The 22,155-nt window shown below is 38.3% G+C and overlaps 1 protein-coding gene across 4 annotated transcripts in view; it reads right to left on the bottom strand.

Moving 5' to 3' along the window:
* ZSWIM8 (zinc finger SWIM-type containing 8) overlaps positions 1-22,155 on the bottom strand; it is a 2,719,879-nt gene that overhangs the window by 441,753 nt on the left and 2,255,971 nt on the right. For all 4 annotated transcript variants that reach the window (XM_044056095.1, XM_044056097.1, XM_044056096.1 and 1 more), the window contains exon 19: positions 2,399-2,688. In XM_044056095.1, the coding sequence (XP_043912030.1) occupies positions 2,399-2,688 (290 nt within the window). The remainder of the gene's footprint in view (positions 1-2,398; positions 2,689-22,155) is intronic.

Genomic DNA, 22,155 nt, shown 5'->3' with positions numbered 1-22,155 from the left:
TGGTCTCCAGGAAGAGGAGGAGGCAGATTCAACAATGAAGCTGGGCAAACCTCAGGGCTTCCACTAGCCTCGGGAGAGACATCCAATGGAGGCTGTACAGAAGAAGATTCCTGCCTAGATTTCTTGGCCTCCTTCTTCACTGATAGCAGTCCCTCTGAGTGGTAAGTTCTCTCCAGTGTGTCTTTAGCAAGAAGCTTTTAAGATATTGATTCTCAAGATAAAGTGCCAAAGAAGAAAGCCTACTAAGAAGGGTCTTGGGAACAAAGGCCTGACAGACTGAACAGGACATGATGGTCTTTATGGGGAATCTGTCACCCACACTGGCATTTACCCTTCTTGGATGACATGAAACCCCACAGGCAACCAGAAAGTAAAAAAAAGATAAGACAGCAAATCCCCAATGGGGCACTTATCTGCAATGGCTTGGTGAACCAGCAATGGAATGGATGTTCAGACTGACAATCAAGAGATGGCATTCAGAATGGCAGCAAAGAAGTTCTGAGGATGATACATCCTGACATCACCTTTATGCCCTAGAGTACCATGAGGAGCATACTCGTGATGTACAGCATACCTTAAAGCAACCTAAAGGCTTTGGTATACTGGCCGGACATCGGGCCAACTTGGCAGGAGATCCCAAGTGTAATGAATACTGCAACAGTGAAATGGCAGGACATCTGTGGTTAAAAAACACTCGTGAGACACCTATGCAAAAAGCCTTACTCTGAAGAAAAAGTATACAGTTACTTCAAAATAGTGAAATCAGTGAAAAACATTAATTTAAGCCTAAACACGGGAAAAATAGAAAACCCAAATAATGGAAAACATGGGGTTTGGCTAATGAGATAACTGAAAAATCTTGAACTGTAGAGATTTCTTGATTTTCCCAGTCATCCAGAAATGCATTTCCTACCTAAACCTGCACTGCAAGATATTTCATCATTACAAATATACAAATACATACATACTTAAGTGCAGTATGTATATATATATATATATATATATATATATATATATATATATATATATATATATATATGGTTCTACCTGACATAGTCGAAACCACACAACACCGACAACGACATCACCGACACCACATAATCGACAGTCCATTAACACGAAACCTCACATACCCGACAACGAAATAACCGACGGTACACAAACACGAAACCCCATACAATGCACACACCATAATAACAACAATAAAAAACAAAACACATCCCCATTCCACAAACCACACACACAACACAAGCACACCAAAATCCTTACAAACCCACACTAAACCGTACGCTAACCCTAAGGTCCGTCACTATCGCACGTACCTAACCCGCTCCTAACCCTAACTCACTTAACCCGCCCCTAACCCAAAGTCTATCCCTACCGCACACTTACCTAACCCGCTCCCTAACCCTAACTCACTTAACCCGCCCCTATCCCAAAGTCTATCCCTACCACACACTTACCTAACCCGCTCCCTAACCCTAACTCACTTAACCCACCCCTATCGCTCCCTAACCCTAACTCACTTAACCCACCCCTATCCCCACAGACCGTCAATATCCACACTTACCTGACTCGCACCCTAACGTCCGTCACTACCGCATACTCACACAGCATTTTCCCATGTCGGCATCCTCGGCGTCGGTGTTGTCATCCGTCGTGTCGGTCTTCTGCATTGTCGATGTTCTGGCACTCGCGATTCGCGTCGGTCTTCTTCATTGTCGATCTTCTGGAGCTCCGGATTCCGTTGTCGGTCTTCTGCGCTGTCGACTAAGTCAGGTAGAACCATATATATATATATATATATATATATATATATGGGTCTACTTTGTTTCATTGAAAGCTCATTTCACTGAATTTGAATTCACCTTCACCAAATCGCTGAAAGGTCAAATTACTGAAAACTCATTTCACCAAATCTCATTTCACTGAAGTGAAGTACTGGCACTGTGTAGAGTACTGTAAGGCAAGTAAAAGGTATATGCCCTTTTCCCCATTGTACTGCAATCCTGGAGTAAGTATATATAGTTGAGGGGTGGGAGGTGTGGGGGGGCATATCCCCCCACTTAGTTTGGGTATATATTGCCTTCTGGAAAGATTTAGTTGTTGGTGTTGTAAGTATGCATGACTATGGTTTAAAATGTATTGTTTTGAAGCTTTCGGTGAAATATAATATAAAACCAAACTAGGTGGGGGTAGTGCCCCCACATCCCCCTAACTGTAAATATGTCACAGTCTCACATACTTGTCAATGAAGCCTGTTACACACTATATAACGAACAGACTGCATTTTCAAAATAAAGCAAGTAAACAAATGTTTTATTAAACCAGGAACAGAGTAATAAATAAGGATACAGGAAAAGGAATGATGGGGAAAAACAAAACATACTACCCTTACCTGTAATCCATGAGACATGGGAGGAGTATGTCCTAGACAGCCAGTTGGGAGAGACAAAATTATGCAGTCCTAGGGCATACAAGCCAATCTCAAAGGCACAGAGATGAAGATTACGGTGAGGTCCCTGGTGTCCCCCACTAGATGATGGGTGAGTAAAAATGGAGGTGCTACTATTCCCACCAGCTTTTATGAGGACAGTCTTGGCCAGTTCAAAATAAAAGTGTGCAGCTGCTTCTGATGGCTGATTGGGGACATGGGGAGCATGGCTCTCTGGTCTTCTTCCCTTATACCTGTAAAAGAAGAAAAAAAGGAAAAACAAGTATGTCTATATCAAATTTCAGTTTGCAGAGGAGAGGAACTTCAATGACAGTCGCCAAAATCATGAAGTATGAAATAGCAAGAAAGTGTAAATGAATGGCAATTCTTTTTATTAAACAAGAAACATCTTTAATAAATTATCACATATGACATAGGCAATCTTACATTTATATAAATGAAAATAAACCATACCAACATAATTTGGGTTGCAAACATTATACATTAAAAACCACGATGACACAACTGTAGTTGCAAATATTATACATCACTTATAATCTATCCAGTCATTGTCAGTCAAACATTACATAGTTCACTCATATCTTGCCTTCTTTTAAACCTCATTCCTCCTCTGTATGTATTGATGAATGGAAATTATCTGTTTGACAATATGCTACACTGAACAGTACTGTTGTTGCTTACAATCATATTTTTAACTGCTTCTCCCTTTCAGTCCTACTGCTTCAGTGTGTTGCCTTTATATCTCCCGAAAGACCCAGATTCCTTACCTGCCAAGTTTCTTTTTTCTTCATGTTCTTCCCCATAAATTATGGATGCTTCAATCACATTTCTTTTAAAAATGTTTTAAAAATTGTTTTTGCCTGCTTACTAACACCTTGCATTCATTAAGTTATCTCCCCAGAGATCAAAGCATTCATTCCTCCCACTACTGCCACTGATATTAGAAGACAAGAGAATGTGCAGGCAGGAGCTGGGGAACTGCAGAAGTCATCCAGTGGGAGACCAAGATATATCTATACATATATACATATATATATATATATATATATATATATATATAATTTTTTTAAACAGACTTACTAAGCCCCCTTGTTGGCACAAAGAAGTAGTGCAATACTTGGCTATATGAAAGTGCTGCATATGCCTATGCTGTTGCCTGAGCTATTTCGATTTTCTGGCAAAGTACACTCACTGGAGTTACTGTGCATAGTAGTACTGCACCTTCTCCCAAGCAGTGCTGCTATACAAGAACCTCATATGACTCTCTTATTATCTTTGTCTAAAGTCATCAAGTCAATCGACCACTAGCTACAAACATTTCTGGTGAATTTGTCCAGAGTTTGGGCAACTGGTTGAATCTTATCATCTGGGAGCAGTCAGATTTAAAATATCTGTCAAAGAAGTGGCACCTAGAAAAACTTCACCTCCTCTTACACAATTCTCTGGACCCCCCCCCCCCCACACACACACACACACCAGACAACTATACCTCCACTTTCAGGGACTCTTGTCTTTCTCCTCCATGTCTTTGCTGCTCAAAATGTACATTCTACCTGGAACAAACTGTGCTTTTCACAGTTTGTCTTGATTTCTGATCTTGAATATTTGGGACTATGCTATCTCCCACTTCCACTTAAAATGGCCCAGTACCAGCTTCAACAAGGTACAGTACATCCAGCTCAAGGTCTGAAATAAAATAACTACAGAAACAAGGTTTTTGTTAGCTTAAGAATTTAGCTATGCTGTTAGAATCGGTTCTATTTCGACAATAATGCCTTCTGTTGTGATTGTGGTCAGAGTTCCATTTTTTATGTTTTAATCATTTTAAGTACTTTCATCTTAGCAAAAAACTTCATTTTTGATTTCTGGGAGATGATTAGATGACAGTACTGTGTGTGAAGTTTTTGAATTTCCTTTTTTTTTTTTTTTTTTTTTGACAATGAGGTGAGTGGGAGTCGGGCTTCACAATATTTGGGTTTGGCAGTTTAGGTGGGCAAGGGTATTCTGGGTAATGCCTCATTGTATTTCATTTTCTGAAGTTTTGCTTAAGTTTTAAGTGGGTGGTATAAATTAAATGTTTAGAGGATTTTAGTAAAGTATAGTATAAGTACAAAAAAATATATAAGGCTCTCACTTAAAATAATGCTTCTAAATGGGATTGATAAGGGCATAAAATTCCCTCCCCTCACTATTTCTAGTAAACTCCACTGGTAATAAAACATTTACATCTCAAATGGTATCTTCTCAGTATAAGCCCTATGATGATGAAATAAAATTGTTAAACCAGAAATCTCATCTTCGTTTCCAAAAAGAAGGAGAATATGACCGACTTTGGAGCCATTCAGTAATAGGATGAGGATACCAGAATTGGATATAGTCCAGTCTATGGCCCAGGACAGCAGAGTTTGAGAAACAGCTCAGGACTTGAAGATATAGGCAAGCAAGGTGGGGTAGAAGCATTTACTCAGGAGTACATGCTGGAAGGTTAATTTCCCTGTTGAGAGTGGAGAAACAGTCGCATGGTGCCTCCTGTGGATAGGACAGCAGTCTTGCTAATATTAGGCCTTTGCAGATGTGAGGGTGGTTCAGCACTTATGCCCCCTGCACTCCATACCAATGGGCTGCTGCTGGGAAGGTACATAGGGAGGAAGGGCACAAAGAAAAAAATACTGAAACGCTCTTGATGGCTGCCTAAATCATGGCTCCTCTATGCCAACCTTTACCCAAGGTGACTGAGGAACAAATAAGTCAAATGCCTGGAAGAGGGATGATAATCAGCAGCATAGATAAAATTGAAAAAAAAAGTGTTTCCAGCAATAACTTTATAGGTACGATTGTCTAGGTTAAACAGGGGGCAAATCTCTAGGCATACACACACTTTATTTATTTTTTTTAACACTTTTACTGAATTATCACTTAAGACATAGGCAAACATACATTTACATAAAAAAAAACTGTATCAGCATGTTCCCAGTTACAAACATTATATAGCACATTTGTTCTTTTGCATAACTATCAATCCAACATTACATAAACTGCTCAATCCCTGACTTCCCTTAAATCTCACTCCTCCTAAACATTATTCTGCATGCACTGTTCCTATAATTTCCATTTTTTACTATATAACTTGCTCCTACCCTTTTCTAAAGATCCCACTTCCAGGAAATGTATATCTTGTTACACTATTCAATAATTCAAATACAGCTGGTTTAGACTTTTATTTCCATTTTCTAATAACTGCATTTTGGGCAGCCACTAGAATAAACGTTAACAAGCCCTTGATCTCATCTCCCAGCTTAAAAGAATCATTTCCAAGAATCATTTCCTTAGTTACATCCATTAGCTCACCCATTATTTCTAACAAAGTACTCTGCAGGGAATCTGTATAGTCTGCCAACTCATTACACTCTCAAAACATATGTATCCAGTGACTTCATTTTCCCCAATTGTATCTCCAACATTAGTCATCTATCTGAGAAAAAATTCTTTGGAGTCTACTTGAGGTTTAAAAATACCTATGCAAATACTTGTAAGCAAAACTCCTACATCTTCTAGACTATGTTGCAGACTTAAAAGCCATACATGTGTCCTCCCATTGTTTCCTTGTGAATTGCTTATCCACTCTCTCTTCCTAATCTTTTTTAACCTCTTCTGATTCATTCCTATAGTCATCTTGCAATATTTTAAAAGTCCTATACTTTTTCATCAACAGCTTCTGTTCCAGATTCAACTAAGAACTCTACTAGAGCAAAGGCAACAGCAGTAAATTATGTACCCATGCACAAGTTGGTCTCACAATATCCATATTTATGGGGACATGATAAAATGAAGTATTTAGGAGTATGGATTAGAAATGACTCTGTGGGGGCAGGTAAGTATATGTGGGAAGAGACTAAACAGAAGATAATACAAAAATTGAGAAATTGGAAGTTTCGTTATATGATATGAATACGAAGATACAAGCCATTAAAATGTTTTTAGTCCTTTTAGTCTTATACTCAGGTCAGGCATACTTTTATCAACCGGAGAAGTTGTGGATAGCATTAAAAAAAAGAGCTGAAGGATTTTATCTGGCAAGGGAAGACAGCAAGGGTCAAGTGGGATAAAATGATTCTACCAATAGAACAAGGTGGACTAGGATTATCTAATTTGAGGGGATATTTTACAGCAACAGAGTTTTGGCTCTTATACCTAGCATAAGCAGAAAACTATAATTCAAAGTGGAAAAGAATTATGCTGACACAGGGAGGAAGCTCAAGAAATAAGGTGAGATTGGGATTTTGAATCCAGACTCAGAGAGCAAACAAAATAATAGAGTATTATATTCACAAAATAGCTGGGAGTATTCTAAGAACCAAACAAGCACAAGAGTGGAGAAAAGAGATTTTGCCCATTGGTATGACTGTGGTCAGGGATACAGATAATAAGCAAGAGGGGGCTGGAATTTATTGGAGAAAACTGGCAAAGGAACCAGGGTATTGGGAGCAAATAACTAGAAAGGGAAAGGTAACAGAATGGGAAGAGGCCAAGAATTTATTTGGACTGCAGGTTAGAGATTGCCTTCCCTATCAAGGCCAGATATCATAGTATAGGCAAAGAGAAAGAAATAGGGGGCTCCTAAATGAAAGACCAGTACTGGCAGAGTTTTTAATAGAATCTACAAAAGAAGCTGCCATTAAAAAAGGAATAATTAATAAACCGTTTCAAATATTGCATGATAATTATAAGAATCAGAGGAATTAGAAAGGATTGGGAAGAGAGACTGGATAAGCAATTCACAAACTCCCAAATATGCAACAAAGTCTAGAAGATTTAAGGTCTTTGCCTGGGAGTGTTTACATAGGTATTCTTATACCCCAAGTACACTCTAAATATTTTTTCCTCACGTGGATAGCAAATGTTAGAGGTATGATGGGCAAGAAAGAGGTAGCTGGAGGCATATTTTTTGGGAATGTAATGAGCTGGCAGACTTTAAGGATTCCCTGACGACCACTCTGTCAGAGATGCTGGTTGAGCAGTTTGGACTGACTGGAGAGATGATTTTTTTGAGTAATGCTACAAAATCAGAATTGCCTAGACATAGTAAAGCCTTGCTGAGTCTAATTATGCTGACTGCCAAAAAAGCAATTACTAGAAAATGGAAATCAAAGTCTAGAACAACTTTACTAAAAGTAGTGACTATAGTGACAGAGATAAAACAACTGGAATTGGGATCTTTAGAAAAGGGAAGGATCAAACTACATAGGAAAAATGGGAATATGGGAACAATGTATGCAGAGCAGGAACGAGGTTTAAGAGGCAGGATTTGAATGGGCTATATATAATGCTTCACTGACAATGACTGTATGGTTTTATAAGTGATGTATAATGTTTGCAACTACAGTTGTTTCAATGCTGTCTGTGATGTAAACTGTTTGCAACTAAAGTGGTATTTTGTATGTTTTTCATTTATATAAATTTAACACTGCCTTTGTCATATGTGAAAATTTAATAAAGATGTTTGGGAAAAAAGAACTTTACTAGAGCAGGTCTCTCACTTAATATCTCCTATCCCTTTCTCTTTGCCTATACTCTGATATCTCTTTCCCACTCTAGTTATTTACTTTCAACACCTTAGCTCCTTTCCCAGTTTTCTCAGGTGAATTCCAGCCTCCCCTCTTGCCTATTGTCTGTACTCCTAATTGAAGTAATCCCTATCGGCAACTTCTCTCTCAAGTTCTTAGAATACTGTCTGCTACTTTATGAATATAATACTCCATAAGGCCACTGCTGTTCTTCTTAAGGATCTGCATACAAAATCCCACTCTCTCATTTCTTGAATTTCCCTCCTGTTTCATCATCGTCTCTTTCTACACTTAATTATAGCTTTCTGCTTATGTTATGAATATGAGCCTTAACTGTGTAGCTCTAAAATATCCCTTCAAAATCAGGTAATCGTAAACCAACTTGTTCTAATGGAAGGATGAGTTTATACCACTTGACCATTTCTTCTTCCCATGCCAGATAAATTCCTTCACTTCTTTATTATTGTCCACTTCTCCTCTGGTTGACAAAAATATGCCTGACCTGTACATAAAACTAAACAGCCTAAAACATCTTCATTGCATGCATCTTGCTAGCCATATCCATAAACAAGAGTTTCCAGTTTCTAAGTTTTGTATTTCTTTTGTTTAGTCTCTTCCCACATATCCTTAAGATGCCTATACAGAAGCCTTTTTAATCCATACTCCTAAATACATAATTTTATCACATCCCCATAAATATAGGTGTTGATGACGCAATTCATGGATGGGCACATAGTTTACAGCTACAGCCTTTGTTTTATCTTCATTAATTTTATATCTCAAAAGACATGAAACTGTCTCAAAATGTTCCACAACACTGAGACTTTCTTTTCTGGTTTTATCGGGTACAAAATAATACTGTCTACAAAGAAAACCAATGCTTCTTGATTACCATATCAATTATACTCTTGCATTTTTGAGTTCCTTATTTTCTTTGCCAATGGTTCTAAATATAAAGAAAGGAAAGAGGACACACCTGCCTAATTCCTCTGGTAAGACACAACTTATCACAGAAGAACCCTCCCACTTTAATTCTTGCCATTAAAATCCCTCACAAATCCTCCTAATTAACCTTATTATTGTATCAGTGAATGCAAATATTTCCACTGTCCTACTTATAAAATCACAGCCTACTCTGCTGAATGCTTTCTCTGCATCAAGACCCACCAATAACAGCAATACTTTCTTACATTCTGCTTCTCTCGGGATCATCATTGTTCTATTAATGTTGTCAAATGTTTGCCGCCCCTCCACAAAACCACACTGATCCAGATTTATCGGTTTTGGTAACACCTTTGCCAATCGCTTAGCTATTATAGAAGTAAACACTTTATAATCTTGGTTTAAAACTGAAATGGGCATATATGAAGAAGCTAGGTCAGATGGTTCTTTACAGTCTTTAGGTATTACAGCCACCACAGCTTTCTTCCAGGATGTAGGAGCTTCCCCTCCTTTTAAAATACTGTTAAACAAAACATTCCATATCTTTATCACTTTCTTCACTCCTAGCTTCCAAACTTCCACTGGAATACCACCTTCTTCCTGGAGACTTTCCTGCAGATTAATTATATGTCACCAGTACTCATCTCCTCCTATCTTAACTGTTAATTGCTGAGCTTCAGCTACCTCTAACTTTGGCATTCTTAGATCTTCCATAAATATTTCCATTTGTACTCTTTCTCAATTTCCACATTTCTCTGCTTTACAAAAAATTTCCCAAAAATTCTGAAATATCTCTAATACCTCCACAGGATCTCTGGTCATTTTTCTTGTTATAGGCTCCTTAAGTTTGGCAACAACCCTTTCTACCCTCTGTTGCGCAAGACATGCTAAAAGATTTTATGCTCTGGAGTTATCAAAAAAACAGTTGCTTAACAACAATCTTTCTAAACTCATGCACATTATCCAAAAATTCCCTTATTTTCCCTTTAGCACACTGCAGTTGTGCCTCTTTTTTTCTGAGATTCCCCTTATTCTGCAATACTTTAACCTTTGTCAGCCCCTCTAAATAATTCCTTTTACTTCTTAACCATATCTCTTTTTATTTTATCTCTACCCTATTTTTAAACTCCACTTTAATTTTATCCCAGTCACAAACTATAACTTCAGGAGAAGTTTCTATCTTCCCTTACATTCTTTAAATGCCTTTCTTTGTAATTGATAGGAGGGGAAGTGCCAGTGTTTTACTTTTACTTTATTACCCCCCATGTCTATCTTAGTTTTATTGGAACATGATCTTAAACAGTTACTGGATGTGTGTCAAAGCTTTCAATTAAATGCACATTCCTGTGAAATATAATTTCTGTCTAGTTTAGCTCAGTTATTGTACCTTGGGGAATAACATACATACATTCTCTCAGAGTTCATTCTACTGAATTGACATCTTCCATTGCAAATATTTTCATATATTTCTTCAGAGAGCTACCCTCTTTTGTTATATTTTCCATTGTAGTCTCCCAGATACATCTTCACTGCTGCAAATCAAGTTTCAGTCCCCACCTATAAGTAATATTTCCTAATGAAAGTTGATTATTTCTCCCAAAATGTTCTTAAGCTCCATAACAGCTGTTTTAGATGGACTATAAATACATGCCAGTGTAATCCTCCTTCCTTGGCAGTAGCCCCTTACTGCCACAAATCTAACATCATTATCTTTTTGCCCCTCTTCTATCACTATTGGAGCTCCTCTAGCAATTAGCATAGGTACTCCTATTTTCCTTTGTTCCTTGTATTCTTCTTAATATTCATCCTGCAATCTTTTCTTTATCAAATTCACATGCTCATTTCATTCCAAATGTGTCCCCTGTAGCATTGCTATTTAAACTCTGCATTTCTTAATATAATTCAATACTCGTGCATTTTTTTTATACTTGAGAGGGTATTGATGTAATATGTACAGTGTAGCCATTATAAGACATTATCACTCACATACATACATATCTGACAGCTTTATAAAATGTCTATTTCCAACTTCTGTGTTACATGCACTCACTAATGTTGGTAGGTTGATTTTTTACACAACTGTTTCTTATCTCCATTTGAACCTATGTCACATTTTACAAGACTTTATGTTTTAATGAGAACCCTCACATAAAACACACACACACCCAGAACACCCCTAAAACCTATCAACTTAAAGCAAAGACACCAAACTGTGTACATTTTTAAATAGTGAAGTTTAGCCCCCCCCCCCCCCCCCAGATAGGCACAAATTCTCCCAAACTGACAGCTGCACCCACGCAAGCATTAACCTTAAAGGTATCCATGCCAAGGTGCATGTTATAGTCTATGCTCCTGCTTAGACTAACTGCTATCTGTTCTTGTCTCATCTTTATTACCCTCTCAGATGCAGAAAAAAAGCTTGGATGTTTTAGAAAACACTACCTTTTAGCCATAAGAAAATGTGCATGGGCTATCTAAATTATACAACCTTCTAGTAAATGCACTTAAGTATTTACGTACCAGGAAAGATGTTATCGCTTAATCAACTTCCAATAATTTCAAACTTGATTTTTTACTGAGCTGTTTGTCCTTGCACCTTTTAATTGTACATTTCCATCAACAAACAATACCCAGCCTCAGGATTTATTGCCCACAGCTGTAGTTAGCCTGTCTCCATGGAAACATAAGAACAAAAAATACAGCTGCGCTCAGCTGCAGAACTCTCAACTCACAGTGAACATTCACAGTGTTTTCTTATTTTAAAGCATACACACACACAAACAGAAAACTTGTTTTTAAATTAAGCCTAGGACATTTACCCAGGCATTCACCTATGCAAAGTAAGAGAAAACATCTTAAATCTACATATACTATCATATAATATAACCAGTTTACTTTTACTGACACAGTATGCTAGCTATTTGACAGTATGCTAGCTATTTGACAGAGTTTATTAACAGATAGGCTGTCCTACTGTCCCTAAATAGAGAGCTTAATTGGAAATTGCTCTTGTAAAGTGTTTCTCTAATTGTTCATAGGTAGGTACTAGGCTATCGGCCCAGGGGTCTGCGTAAGCCAACAAGGTTTAATGGCTTACTCCACCCAAGAAAGTTACTTTCCTGTGCCACTGACAAGCAGAGAGACAGAAGTGTTTCCCGGGGTGTATTTCCTATTTCCCATCTCCTCATCAAGATTTTTATTGAAGAGTGCTAATGAAGAACTTGCTTCACATAGATGGGTAGCTTGTTCCAGAGTACAGGAAGTCTCTGGGACAGGAATCTATCCCTTCAGTGTGTCCTGTTTATTGTGGTGACAAGGTTTAGGTCCCTAGAGAGTGTAGCTCGGAGGGATTAGGATTTCTTTAGGTGTAGCATGTCCAACAGCTCTGGGTTTGACATAGCTTTATGTTAGGCAGAGATCACCTCAGTGCAGGCGATATGCTACAGAGCAAAGCTGGAGATTTTTGAGGCGGTCAGTGTAGGGCATTTGTTTGAGGCCAGTAATCCTCTTTGTGAGGTACTTCTGTGGCCTTTCCAGCTGCTGCAGATGTCTTGTGAGGTACATTCCAAAAGGGGCGTTATACTCTATAATGGGTCTAATGAGTGTCGAGTAGAGGGGAACAATGACCTCTTTTTTCCTGGATGAGAACCCTTTTATGATGAGGTGTGCCACATAGAAGGACTTCCTGACTACTGTGGCAATGTGACTATCAAAGGAGAGACTACTGTCCACCTGGGTCCCAAGGTCTCATCACGCATTCAGTGTTAAGTAGATTGCTGCCTATGTGGTAAGTTCATGGGTACAGAGTTTTACCAAAGGGGATGACACTGCACTTGTTGGCATTGAGCTTGAGGCCATGGCTCTGACACCAGGCATCTGTCTCAGTGAGGATCTTCTGTGGATGTCCACATCATTTGGGGACTTGACTATGGCTCCTAGTTTGCAGTCATCTGCGAACTTCATTAGCCAGAGGCCTTCTGTGTTAGCCTGTACTTCACAGAAGTAGATACCAAACAGGAGAGGTCCCAGGATGGAATCCTGTGGTACTCCACTTGTCACTGCTTTGAGGTCAGATTCGGAGTCTGCAACTTTTTCAGTGTGTGTTCTGTCAGTGAACCAGTTGGCAACCCATCTTGTGACGTAGGGATTTATACCTAGTTTAGTGAGTTTAGCTATAATTCCAGAATGAGGGATGGTGTCGAAAGCCTTGGCGAGGTCAAGATAGGCTGTGTGAGCCACCTTACCCTCATCCACGGCTTTGGTGACTGCCTCAAAGAAGTCGATCAGTTCAGGAGGCATGATCTGAATTTCACAAACCTGAACTGTGTGGGAACCAGAGTTTGGAGGTTACCAATGTCTTTGTTTATGAGTTCCATGAAGATGCGTTCCATGGCCTTGCAGACCAGGCTCGTCAGGCTAATAGGTCGATAGTTCCCAGGATCAGTGGTGGCTCCCCCTTTGTGGAGTGGAATAACTGTTGCTGTGCGCCATTCAGTGGGCACAAAGCCTGATGCAAGGCTATTATTGAACATGGTGCTTAAGCGGTGAGCCAGTAAGTTCTGAAGTTCATGTAAAACGAAGCCTGGGATGTTGTCCAGTCCCATGGATGCTGTGTTTTTGGCTTTAGAGAGTGCAGCTTTTACTTGCGTAGTTGTGATTACAGGGACTCTGCATTCTTCCTATATAGTTATGGGCTCTTTAGGGGGTGAGAGGGGGGTAAAGTTTTATTTTATTTTTATTGGTTTTGTTTTAATATATATATATATATATATATATATATATATATATATATATATATATATATAAATATATCAGAGGTTGTGAATGGATGTAATTGTACTCTGTTAAAGGCATTGGCCGAGGCACTAGAGAAAGATTTGCTTGTCTACAGTCATTTCAGCAATAAATTCTGCTTTTGGATTTACTGGCCGAGTCATTTTTCTGCATTGTATTTTCATCGGTGGTTTCAGCTTGTCCTACTTGTCTGGCATAAAAGTGGAAAAAACAGATGTTCAGTTTACATTCTTTAGTTCTAGCGAGGCATACCTCTGAACCTACATATTTCAAAAATGCAGACAAAAGCTCTTGAAAAGTAGGAACATCTGGCCAAAAATCTGGACATCTAATGAGTATGAAATTTCCAGGCCTAATGTGAGATACCACCACATAAACATAAGCTTAAAAAAGTTTAAAAACACACAACTGACAAAATGACGCAAAACATACACAGAAAAAAAAAAACATTTTATTAAGGTATGACTATAGCATGCTGTAGGGAATGAGGAAAAAGTAATATATGCAAATCATACAGATTTGCTGTATTCAGGACTGTATTGTAGTTTCTGCGTTCCCCAGACCTTTCTGTGATAGAAGGAATCCTTTCTTCTTATCAGTGGGAGTGGAAAGCACTGAGCAGAACTATCTACCACAAGAGGAGTGGTTTCCAGCTTTGAAATTGTACCGTATTGGCTGTTTGGGCTGCACTTCTATCCCTTTAACTTTCTGCCTTAAAAGAGCGGGTTTGTGTTTGTTTTAGCTCAGCAGATCCTTTTTGGCATCCTGCAGACTACAAGAGCAGCAGAAAGGAGAAAGAGAGACTTTGATTCTAAGTATCTCCGTTTACTTATTCTGCTTAATGTTGCATTTAAGTTAACTGCATTTACTGGTTTTAAGCTACATACTCAAGTGAAGTGATTTTATTGCGGTTTTAAGTGTATTTTTGCTGTTTAACTTAAAAAAAAGAAACAAAAAAGGTTCTAGCTAGTATGCTCGTTTTCCCGCCCTTTTCTGTTACTAGAATAGTCCGGACACAGATTTGCTGTATTCAGATCTGTATTGTAGTTTCTGAGTTAAAACTGCGGTGCTGGTGCTGCGGTAGCATTGTCGCCTCACAGTTAGACGTTGCACGTTCGATTCTCAGAGCGTCTTGTGTGTGTTGACATGCGTGAATGGGCGTTCCTTCGTTGAAGGTTGTGTGTTAGGCCCGGCAAGCCAGCACGTAAAAATCTACTGCCAATCATTAGCAGACCGGAGTTCCGCTGTGGCGACCCTTAACGGGGAAAAGCCGAAAGACAGACATTGCAGTTTCTGAGTTCCCCAGACCATTCTGTGATAGAGGGAGCCTTTCTGCTTATCAGTGGGAGTGGCAAATACTGAGCAGCCTATCTACAGCAAGAGGAGTGATTTCCAGCTCTGAAATTGTACCTTCTTGGCCATTTGGGCTGCATTTCTAGCCCTTTTAACTTTCTGCCTTAAAAGCCAGTGTTTGCGCAATGCGCAGCGCCACTAAGCTAGGGTAAACAATTACCGGTGCCAGAAAGTCTACTCTTCAAATTTCCACTTAGATCTTGCTAGTTCTCGTCTCTTCTGTGCTTAAACTAGCTTATTAAGTCTAGCACTTGTTCAGACTTCTTGTAGCAATTACTGTTGCACACAAACTGCTAACAGCACTTAACTTTCCATAAAGAAACAGCTTCAGTACTTGCTAAATTACACACCCCTCCAGGCATGTCCAAAGGTCAGTTCCCTGTGCTCCTACTATTAACCTGGTGAACCTGGGAATCCTAAGGCAATGTAGCCACTGCCTCATGCACACAGACAACCTTCTCCTCTTATCCCCACCCCAACACTCAGACTTGTGAGAAATGCACCTATACATCCAGATCAGAAGCCATGCATTCTCCAGCCAAGAATGGAATAGCCAGTCAAGAGTAGAAGGTCACCACTTGCACCACACCCTAAGGAAGACATAGCCCTCCAGAACACACACCGTCACAGCTATCACATAATAACACAAAACACACACCACCTTTGTGGAGGCTCTCAATAAAAATCTACCCAAACAGCATAGACCTCCAAGGCAGAAATGCATGCAACCACATCACAGCACAAACCATGAGACACATAGATCACATAAACAGTGTGCCATGCAATCAAAGCCCCTAAGGCTAAACAGCTTATCCAATACCCTAGTCATACAAATGAAACAGAACGTTACAGTCCTCAGTGTCTTGAGACGAGCGCCTCTCTGTAAAGCAGCAGTTTTACCAACACAAACCCATTCGGAAACATAAAACCATGAACATATGTTCAACGAATTTCACAAAACAAGCTGAAGTTTTATTGAACAAATACGTTGTACATCCAAAAGTTAAGTGCTTTCACTTGCAAACTGCAAGCTTCATCAGAACAAACAGTGAACCTCCCAACTTTAAAATAAACTTTTTGGCGCCAACATATATTAATTAAGCATTATTTATTTCATACTATTTCATTTTATTTTATTTCATTTCATTTGTTTTACACACATATATATATATATATATATATATATATATATATATATATATATATATATATATATAAATATACGCACACAAGTTTTTAGTATGTTTTTTCATATAGTTGTTTCATATATATAACATGACTATTTATGAGTAATGAGAATTGTATGTTAAGTTGTTTGTACACTAGTGTGCTTATTTGTTGGTGTCATATGTCTTTAAAAGAAAAAGTATTGTGGACTTGTTGGCACCAAAAAGTTTATTTAAAAGTTGGGAGGTTCACTGTTGTTTGTTCTGATGAAGCTTGCAGTTTGCAAGTGAAAGCGCTTAACTTTTGGATGTACAACGTATTTGTTCAATAAAACTTCAGCTTGTTTTGTGAAATTCGTTGAACATATGCTCATGGTTTTATGTTTCTGAATGGGTTTGTGTTGGTAAAACTGCTGCTTTACAGAGAGGCGCTCATCTCAAGACACTGAGGACTGTAATGTTCTGTTTCATTTGTTTGGTTCAGAAATACAGTAGTCATAGGTTTCTCAATAGTAAGGCACACTGATGTCCCACTCACTAGGTTGAATAAGGAGAGGGTAACGGTCAGCTGCCTGTTGGGTGCCAGGATACGCCACATAATGCATGCACTCAGGTTACTCCACAACAGGCACAAATATGACTCGGTCATTGTCCATGTTGGTGTGAATGACCTGAGACTTACCCCCCTTGGATTACATGAAGAGAGACATGGAGGAGCTCTCAGATCATGTAGTCCAGGAGGGTATGACTCTAGCTTTAATCCTGGTACCTCGGCTTCTCACCTTCAAGGGATATTCAGTTACAAAATTCATCAGCTTAAATAGATTAAACAATTATCCAATATTCTTAATAGGTACATATGCATCCCAAAATTTAAAGGAGGTAATTCCGAATTTTTGAGAGACAATTCAATGCTTGTTTTTTTATATAAGTGTTAAATTAATGCTGCTTTTTATGAACATGTTTAATAGTTACTTGTGATTTTGTAATAAGAGGGATGTGTTTATGGTAAACAAACACTGGTCACTTTAAATGTTGGGATGCATATGTACCTATTAAGAGCACTGGATAATTCTAGAAAAAACTGCAGACTTGTCTCACACCTTGTGTAACTTTTGTAAAATTAAAAGGAAAACCACAAGTAATGGCGAAGCACTGTATCACACAAAAAAATACTTTAATCCACTGGTTTAGCGCTTTCAGCCCAAAAATTAGGCCTTCCATCACAACAAACTGTAAAAAAAAAACTGAGCCATTTTTATAGCATCATCAGTACACATCAAACCAATCAGATCTCAGTTTTCTTAAAACAATATAAAAATATGTATACGTGTATAAAATTATTTATTTATTTATTTATTTAACATTTGTTGACCGGGAAAGTCCGACTAGGTTCCACAGAGCCTATTTTCAGCGGAGGCCCGGGGAGAAATGCTCCAGATGCATGTCTTTGGAATGTGGGAGGAAACCGGAGTACCCGGAGGAAACCCACGCGAACACAGGGAGAACATGCAAACTCCACACAGAAGGCACCCCAGCCGAGAATCGAACCGGAGAACCTCTTGCTGTGAGGCGACAACGTTAACCGCTGCACCACTGTGCCGCCCTAAAAAATACATCCTAAATAATGCATTAATTTTTAACAAGCATATAAACTATTTACATTTATTATAATAGGCTTTTCTTTTCAACACAGCTTTGTAGTTGACACCATTGTTAAGCCCTGGTGCCCTGCATGCATCCAAAAGAACCTGCCATTTGAACTCTCTAAAATCTAGTTCCCCATCTGTATGCTATAAAAATGGGACAGTTTTTTTACAGTTTGTTCTGATAAAGGCCTAATTTTTGGGCTGAAAGCGCTAAACCAGTGGATTAAAGTCTTTTTTTTTGTGTGACACAGTGCTTCACCATTACTTGTGGTTTTCCTTTTCATATTGGATAATTGTTTAATCTATTTAAGTTGATGAATTTTGTAATTGAATATTCCTTGAAGGTGAGAAGCCAAGGTACCAGGATTAAAGCTGTGTGGTACTACACTTCATGTATTAGGTTTTTTGTTTATTTTCATTTCTGTTTTTTGTTGATTGGTGAGTTTATCGGTGGCACGTTTTGGAGTCACCAGTTTGTTATTTTGTCTGGTGCTATTATGGAACTTTCTACTAACAGTCTGTTCATGGAACTATTGAAGGAGAGAGAATACAGATTCTCTGGAGTGGACCCCTGGAGCACTCCTGGTCAAAATGATCAATTACCTAAGTTTAGACATTTGGAGAAATTAATGGTGAAAGAAATTAATTTATTTTATGATGTTAAACTCCTGGAGAAGTATCTTGCTTTAAACATAACATCAAGAGGTCTCCAAGTAGACTGGTTGCCAGGTGGGGGGTTCACGGAGGCTGAACAAAATCTGCTGGAGGAATGGCGAGTGGTATATTTGCAGTGCACTTTGGGCTGGATCAGAATTTTGGTCAAAAGGAACTTATGGTTATTACAGTAAGTTCAACAAGTTAATACTAGCCTGGAAAGCATGCTGAAACAACAAATCTCCGAATCCACTTTTATTTCTAAATTTGGTGAAATTAAGCAGAGGCTGGCTAAAGTTGAAGTTGAAACCATTGGCAGGAAAATGGAAAAAAACTTTCCAGGGATATGAATGATTTTGCCATTGGTAATGTGTACTTAATTCGACATAACTCTCGTAAGGGAAGGTCGCAATTTAGAAAGAATAACTTTTTTCATCTAGCCGTGATTCCTCATACTCTTCAGGTGAAACATCATCTAAAAAGAGTATCTCTTTTGAGACACTGCCAAATGAAGAATCAGCTGCACAGGAGAACCTATCGGGTTTGCTGGGTTCTCAGGGTTTTCAGCACAACAATGGGAACATAGGCAGCAAGCAGAAACAGAAAGGCAGACGTTAGTTCCTGAAGGAGTTGAATCGTTACCTCGAACTGTGACCATGGACTAACAAATAATAAAGGTAGTGAGACTGATGGTTTAAAAATTATTAGTTTGGCAAATTTACCACTCTCTGATGTTGTAATTGGTGTGTTGTTAAAAAGGGCCAAGTTTGTTCCTACAAAATGTCATTCATTAGTGAATGTTCTTATTGAAGCCAGTAAATTTTGCCACAAGTTACATTTGAAAGTTTTCTTTTCTAGAAATGATTTAAGCAGGCAAATGATTGATTCACTGACTTCTAGTAGTTCAGAGGACTCGTTGAATTTATCAGTATATGAATATGAAGCTATAATAGATGTATGTAATAACAGCATTGAGGAAAGTAGAAATGATGCTACTACATTTGTTACAGGCTATGGATAGTTAAATATTCCGACTCTACCGCATGTGGAGAATTCCTTTTGCCCAGCCCCTCTCCCCCAAATTGTCTACACCTGTTACCTTGTTTGAAAAATTATTATTAAATAATATTGAAAAGGAGTTTAGAAAATTTAGATATAAACAATTTAATTTAAGTAAGGAAGAATGGTTTGAATTTTCTAAACTCTGTAGCCATGTGGGAAATTATGTTTTTAGGGAAGCAGATAAAGGAAGTAATTGGATGATTATGGATAGAGTAGGATACTAGCACATGGTATTTGAACTTTTGAATGACACTAGAAATTATGTAAAGCTATCCTATACCCTCTTGCTCATTTTAAAAATGAGTTGTTAGAGTTACTTGAGAAAGGAGAAAGATTGGGATTTTTTTCCCTCACAGGCTGTTAAGAAATTACACGTTGTCAATGCTCCAGATCCGTACTTTTATGCTATACCAAAGGTCCGTAAACATCTTAGCAAACCTCCAGGTAGGCCGATTGGTTCTGGTATTGGCTCCTACTTGGAAAATGTTGGGTTATTATTGGACTCTTTACTTAAGATACATCTGAGTTCCGTACCAGCTCACCTAAAAAATACACAGGAGCTTTGTGCTTCGATGCAGAATATTATATAGAAAAAAGATTACTTTTGGGCTACTATGGACTTTTCATCTTTATATACTAATATTGCTGTTGGCAAAGGCCTTGAAGCAATAGTAGTATTACTGGGTGAAAGGCCACGTAGTTCCTATATTTTGGAACTACTTGAATTTTGTTTAACACTTCTTTTACTTTTAACAAAGAATATTATTTGCTGACATGGGGCACAGACATGGGGCACAGCCATGGGGGCTCCCTCTTATGCTATTCTGTACCTGGGGGAGTTTGAAAAGCATTTAGTTTACAATCACAAATATTTTAAAGAACATGTGGTGTTGTATAAACAATATATAGAGGATTTGTCTTTCATTTGTAAGGGACCCTTGACTAAGTTTGAAAAATTTGTAAATGAACTGAATATGAATGCTCATGGTTTGCAATTTTGTTGTCACCTGGACTCAAGGACAATGAGCTTTTTGGATGTTCAATTTTTTGTAAATGAGATGGGTGTTATTCAGTACATTCCATTTAGAAAAAGTACTGCAGTTAACAATTTTTTGCATGCATCCTTTGCATCTTTGCCCTACAGGGAATTTAGAAGAGTATGGATGAATACATCTGAGATGGCTTCTAAAGACAGATCTCTGGCTGAAGCTGAAGAAAGGTTATTGGCCAGGGACTATTCAAGTTCTATTTTAAGTGAAGCCAAAAATAAATTGTTTAATCAAACTACACATGGGGAGCAAACATATGCGGATATGACCATTAGGCACAGAGCTCAGTATATGTCCAAGAAGGAGGGGACGGACAATAAAATATTTTATGTTACTAGATTTAGTCCCTTTTCGGATATATTAAAACAGGTGGTTACAATACTATGGCCCATGATTACAGCTGATGACAAATTAAGTACTTTGTTTTCAAACCATGTTACCTTTTCTTTTGGACGTTTTTTAATTTAAAAGAATTGTTAAATCATCCAATTACCAATTACACACACAGCAGATTGACGGGGGCTTTTCCTTGTGATAGGTGTAGTGTATGTTGTAGAATTAGAAATCTATCAGATACCACGATCAATGGTCATAGGTTTATTTCCCATGGAAGGTTTAATTGTCAATCTTGTGGCGTTATATATATTTTGGGATGTGGATGCAATGAGGTGCAGTGGTATATAGGCCAGACCAAAAGAAAAGTTAAGGTCAAAATCTTAGAACACTTGGGAGATATCAGAAGGGCTAATAATATTTTTAGTCCAGTGGCAGAGCATTTTACCAGGGTACATTCGGGAAATTATGAGTCTTTGTTTTTCAGTGTGCTGGCTCAACCAGCTGGCAATTGTGGTACTGGTGCAAATTTTGCCAGTAAGTTAAACCTGTTAGAAACTACCTTTATTTTTAATTATGGCACTTTGGTTCCCCATGGGTTAAGTCAGGAGGTAATTCTGAATTCTTGAATTTTTGAGAGACAATTCAATGTTTGTTTTTTATATGTGTTAAATTAATGCTGCTTTTTATGAACATGTTTAATAGTTTCTTGTGATTTTGTAATAAGAGGAATGTGTTTATGCTAAATGAGCACTGGTCACTTTAAATGTTGGGGTGCATGTGTACCTATTAAAAATATTGAAAAATTGTTTAATCTATTTAAGCTGATGAATTTTGTAATTGAATATCCCTTAAAGGAGAAAAGCCGAGGTACCAGGATTAAAGTTGAAGTACTCCGCTTCGTGTCTTGGATTTTTGTTGTACATTTTCATTTCTGGTTTTTATTAGTGGGTATGACCCTAGCCCTGAGTAGCATCCTACCGTCATCCAGAATGATACCACAGTACAAGCAGAAAACAACTGACTTCAACAATTGGCTAAGTTTCTGGTGTCATTCTAAGGGGATCCAGTATCTGTCTCCCTGGGATGACATGATTGACAGACCTCGATGCTTTGCCAGAGATGGCCTGGATT

The sequence above is a fragment of the Protopterus annectens genome, chromosome 14.part0 (genome assembly GCF_019279795.1).
Source record: "Protopterus annectens isolate FY-2018-M chromosome 14.part0, PAN1.0, whole genome shotgun sequence".
Taxonomy (NCBI): Eukaryota; Metazoa; Chordata; order Ceratodontiformes; family Protopteridae; genus Protopterus; species Protopterus annectens.
The sequence above is the reverse complement of the archived record's forward strand: the minus strand, read 5'-3'. Positions and strand labels throughout refer to the sequence as shown.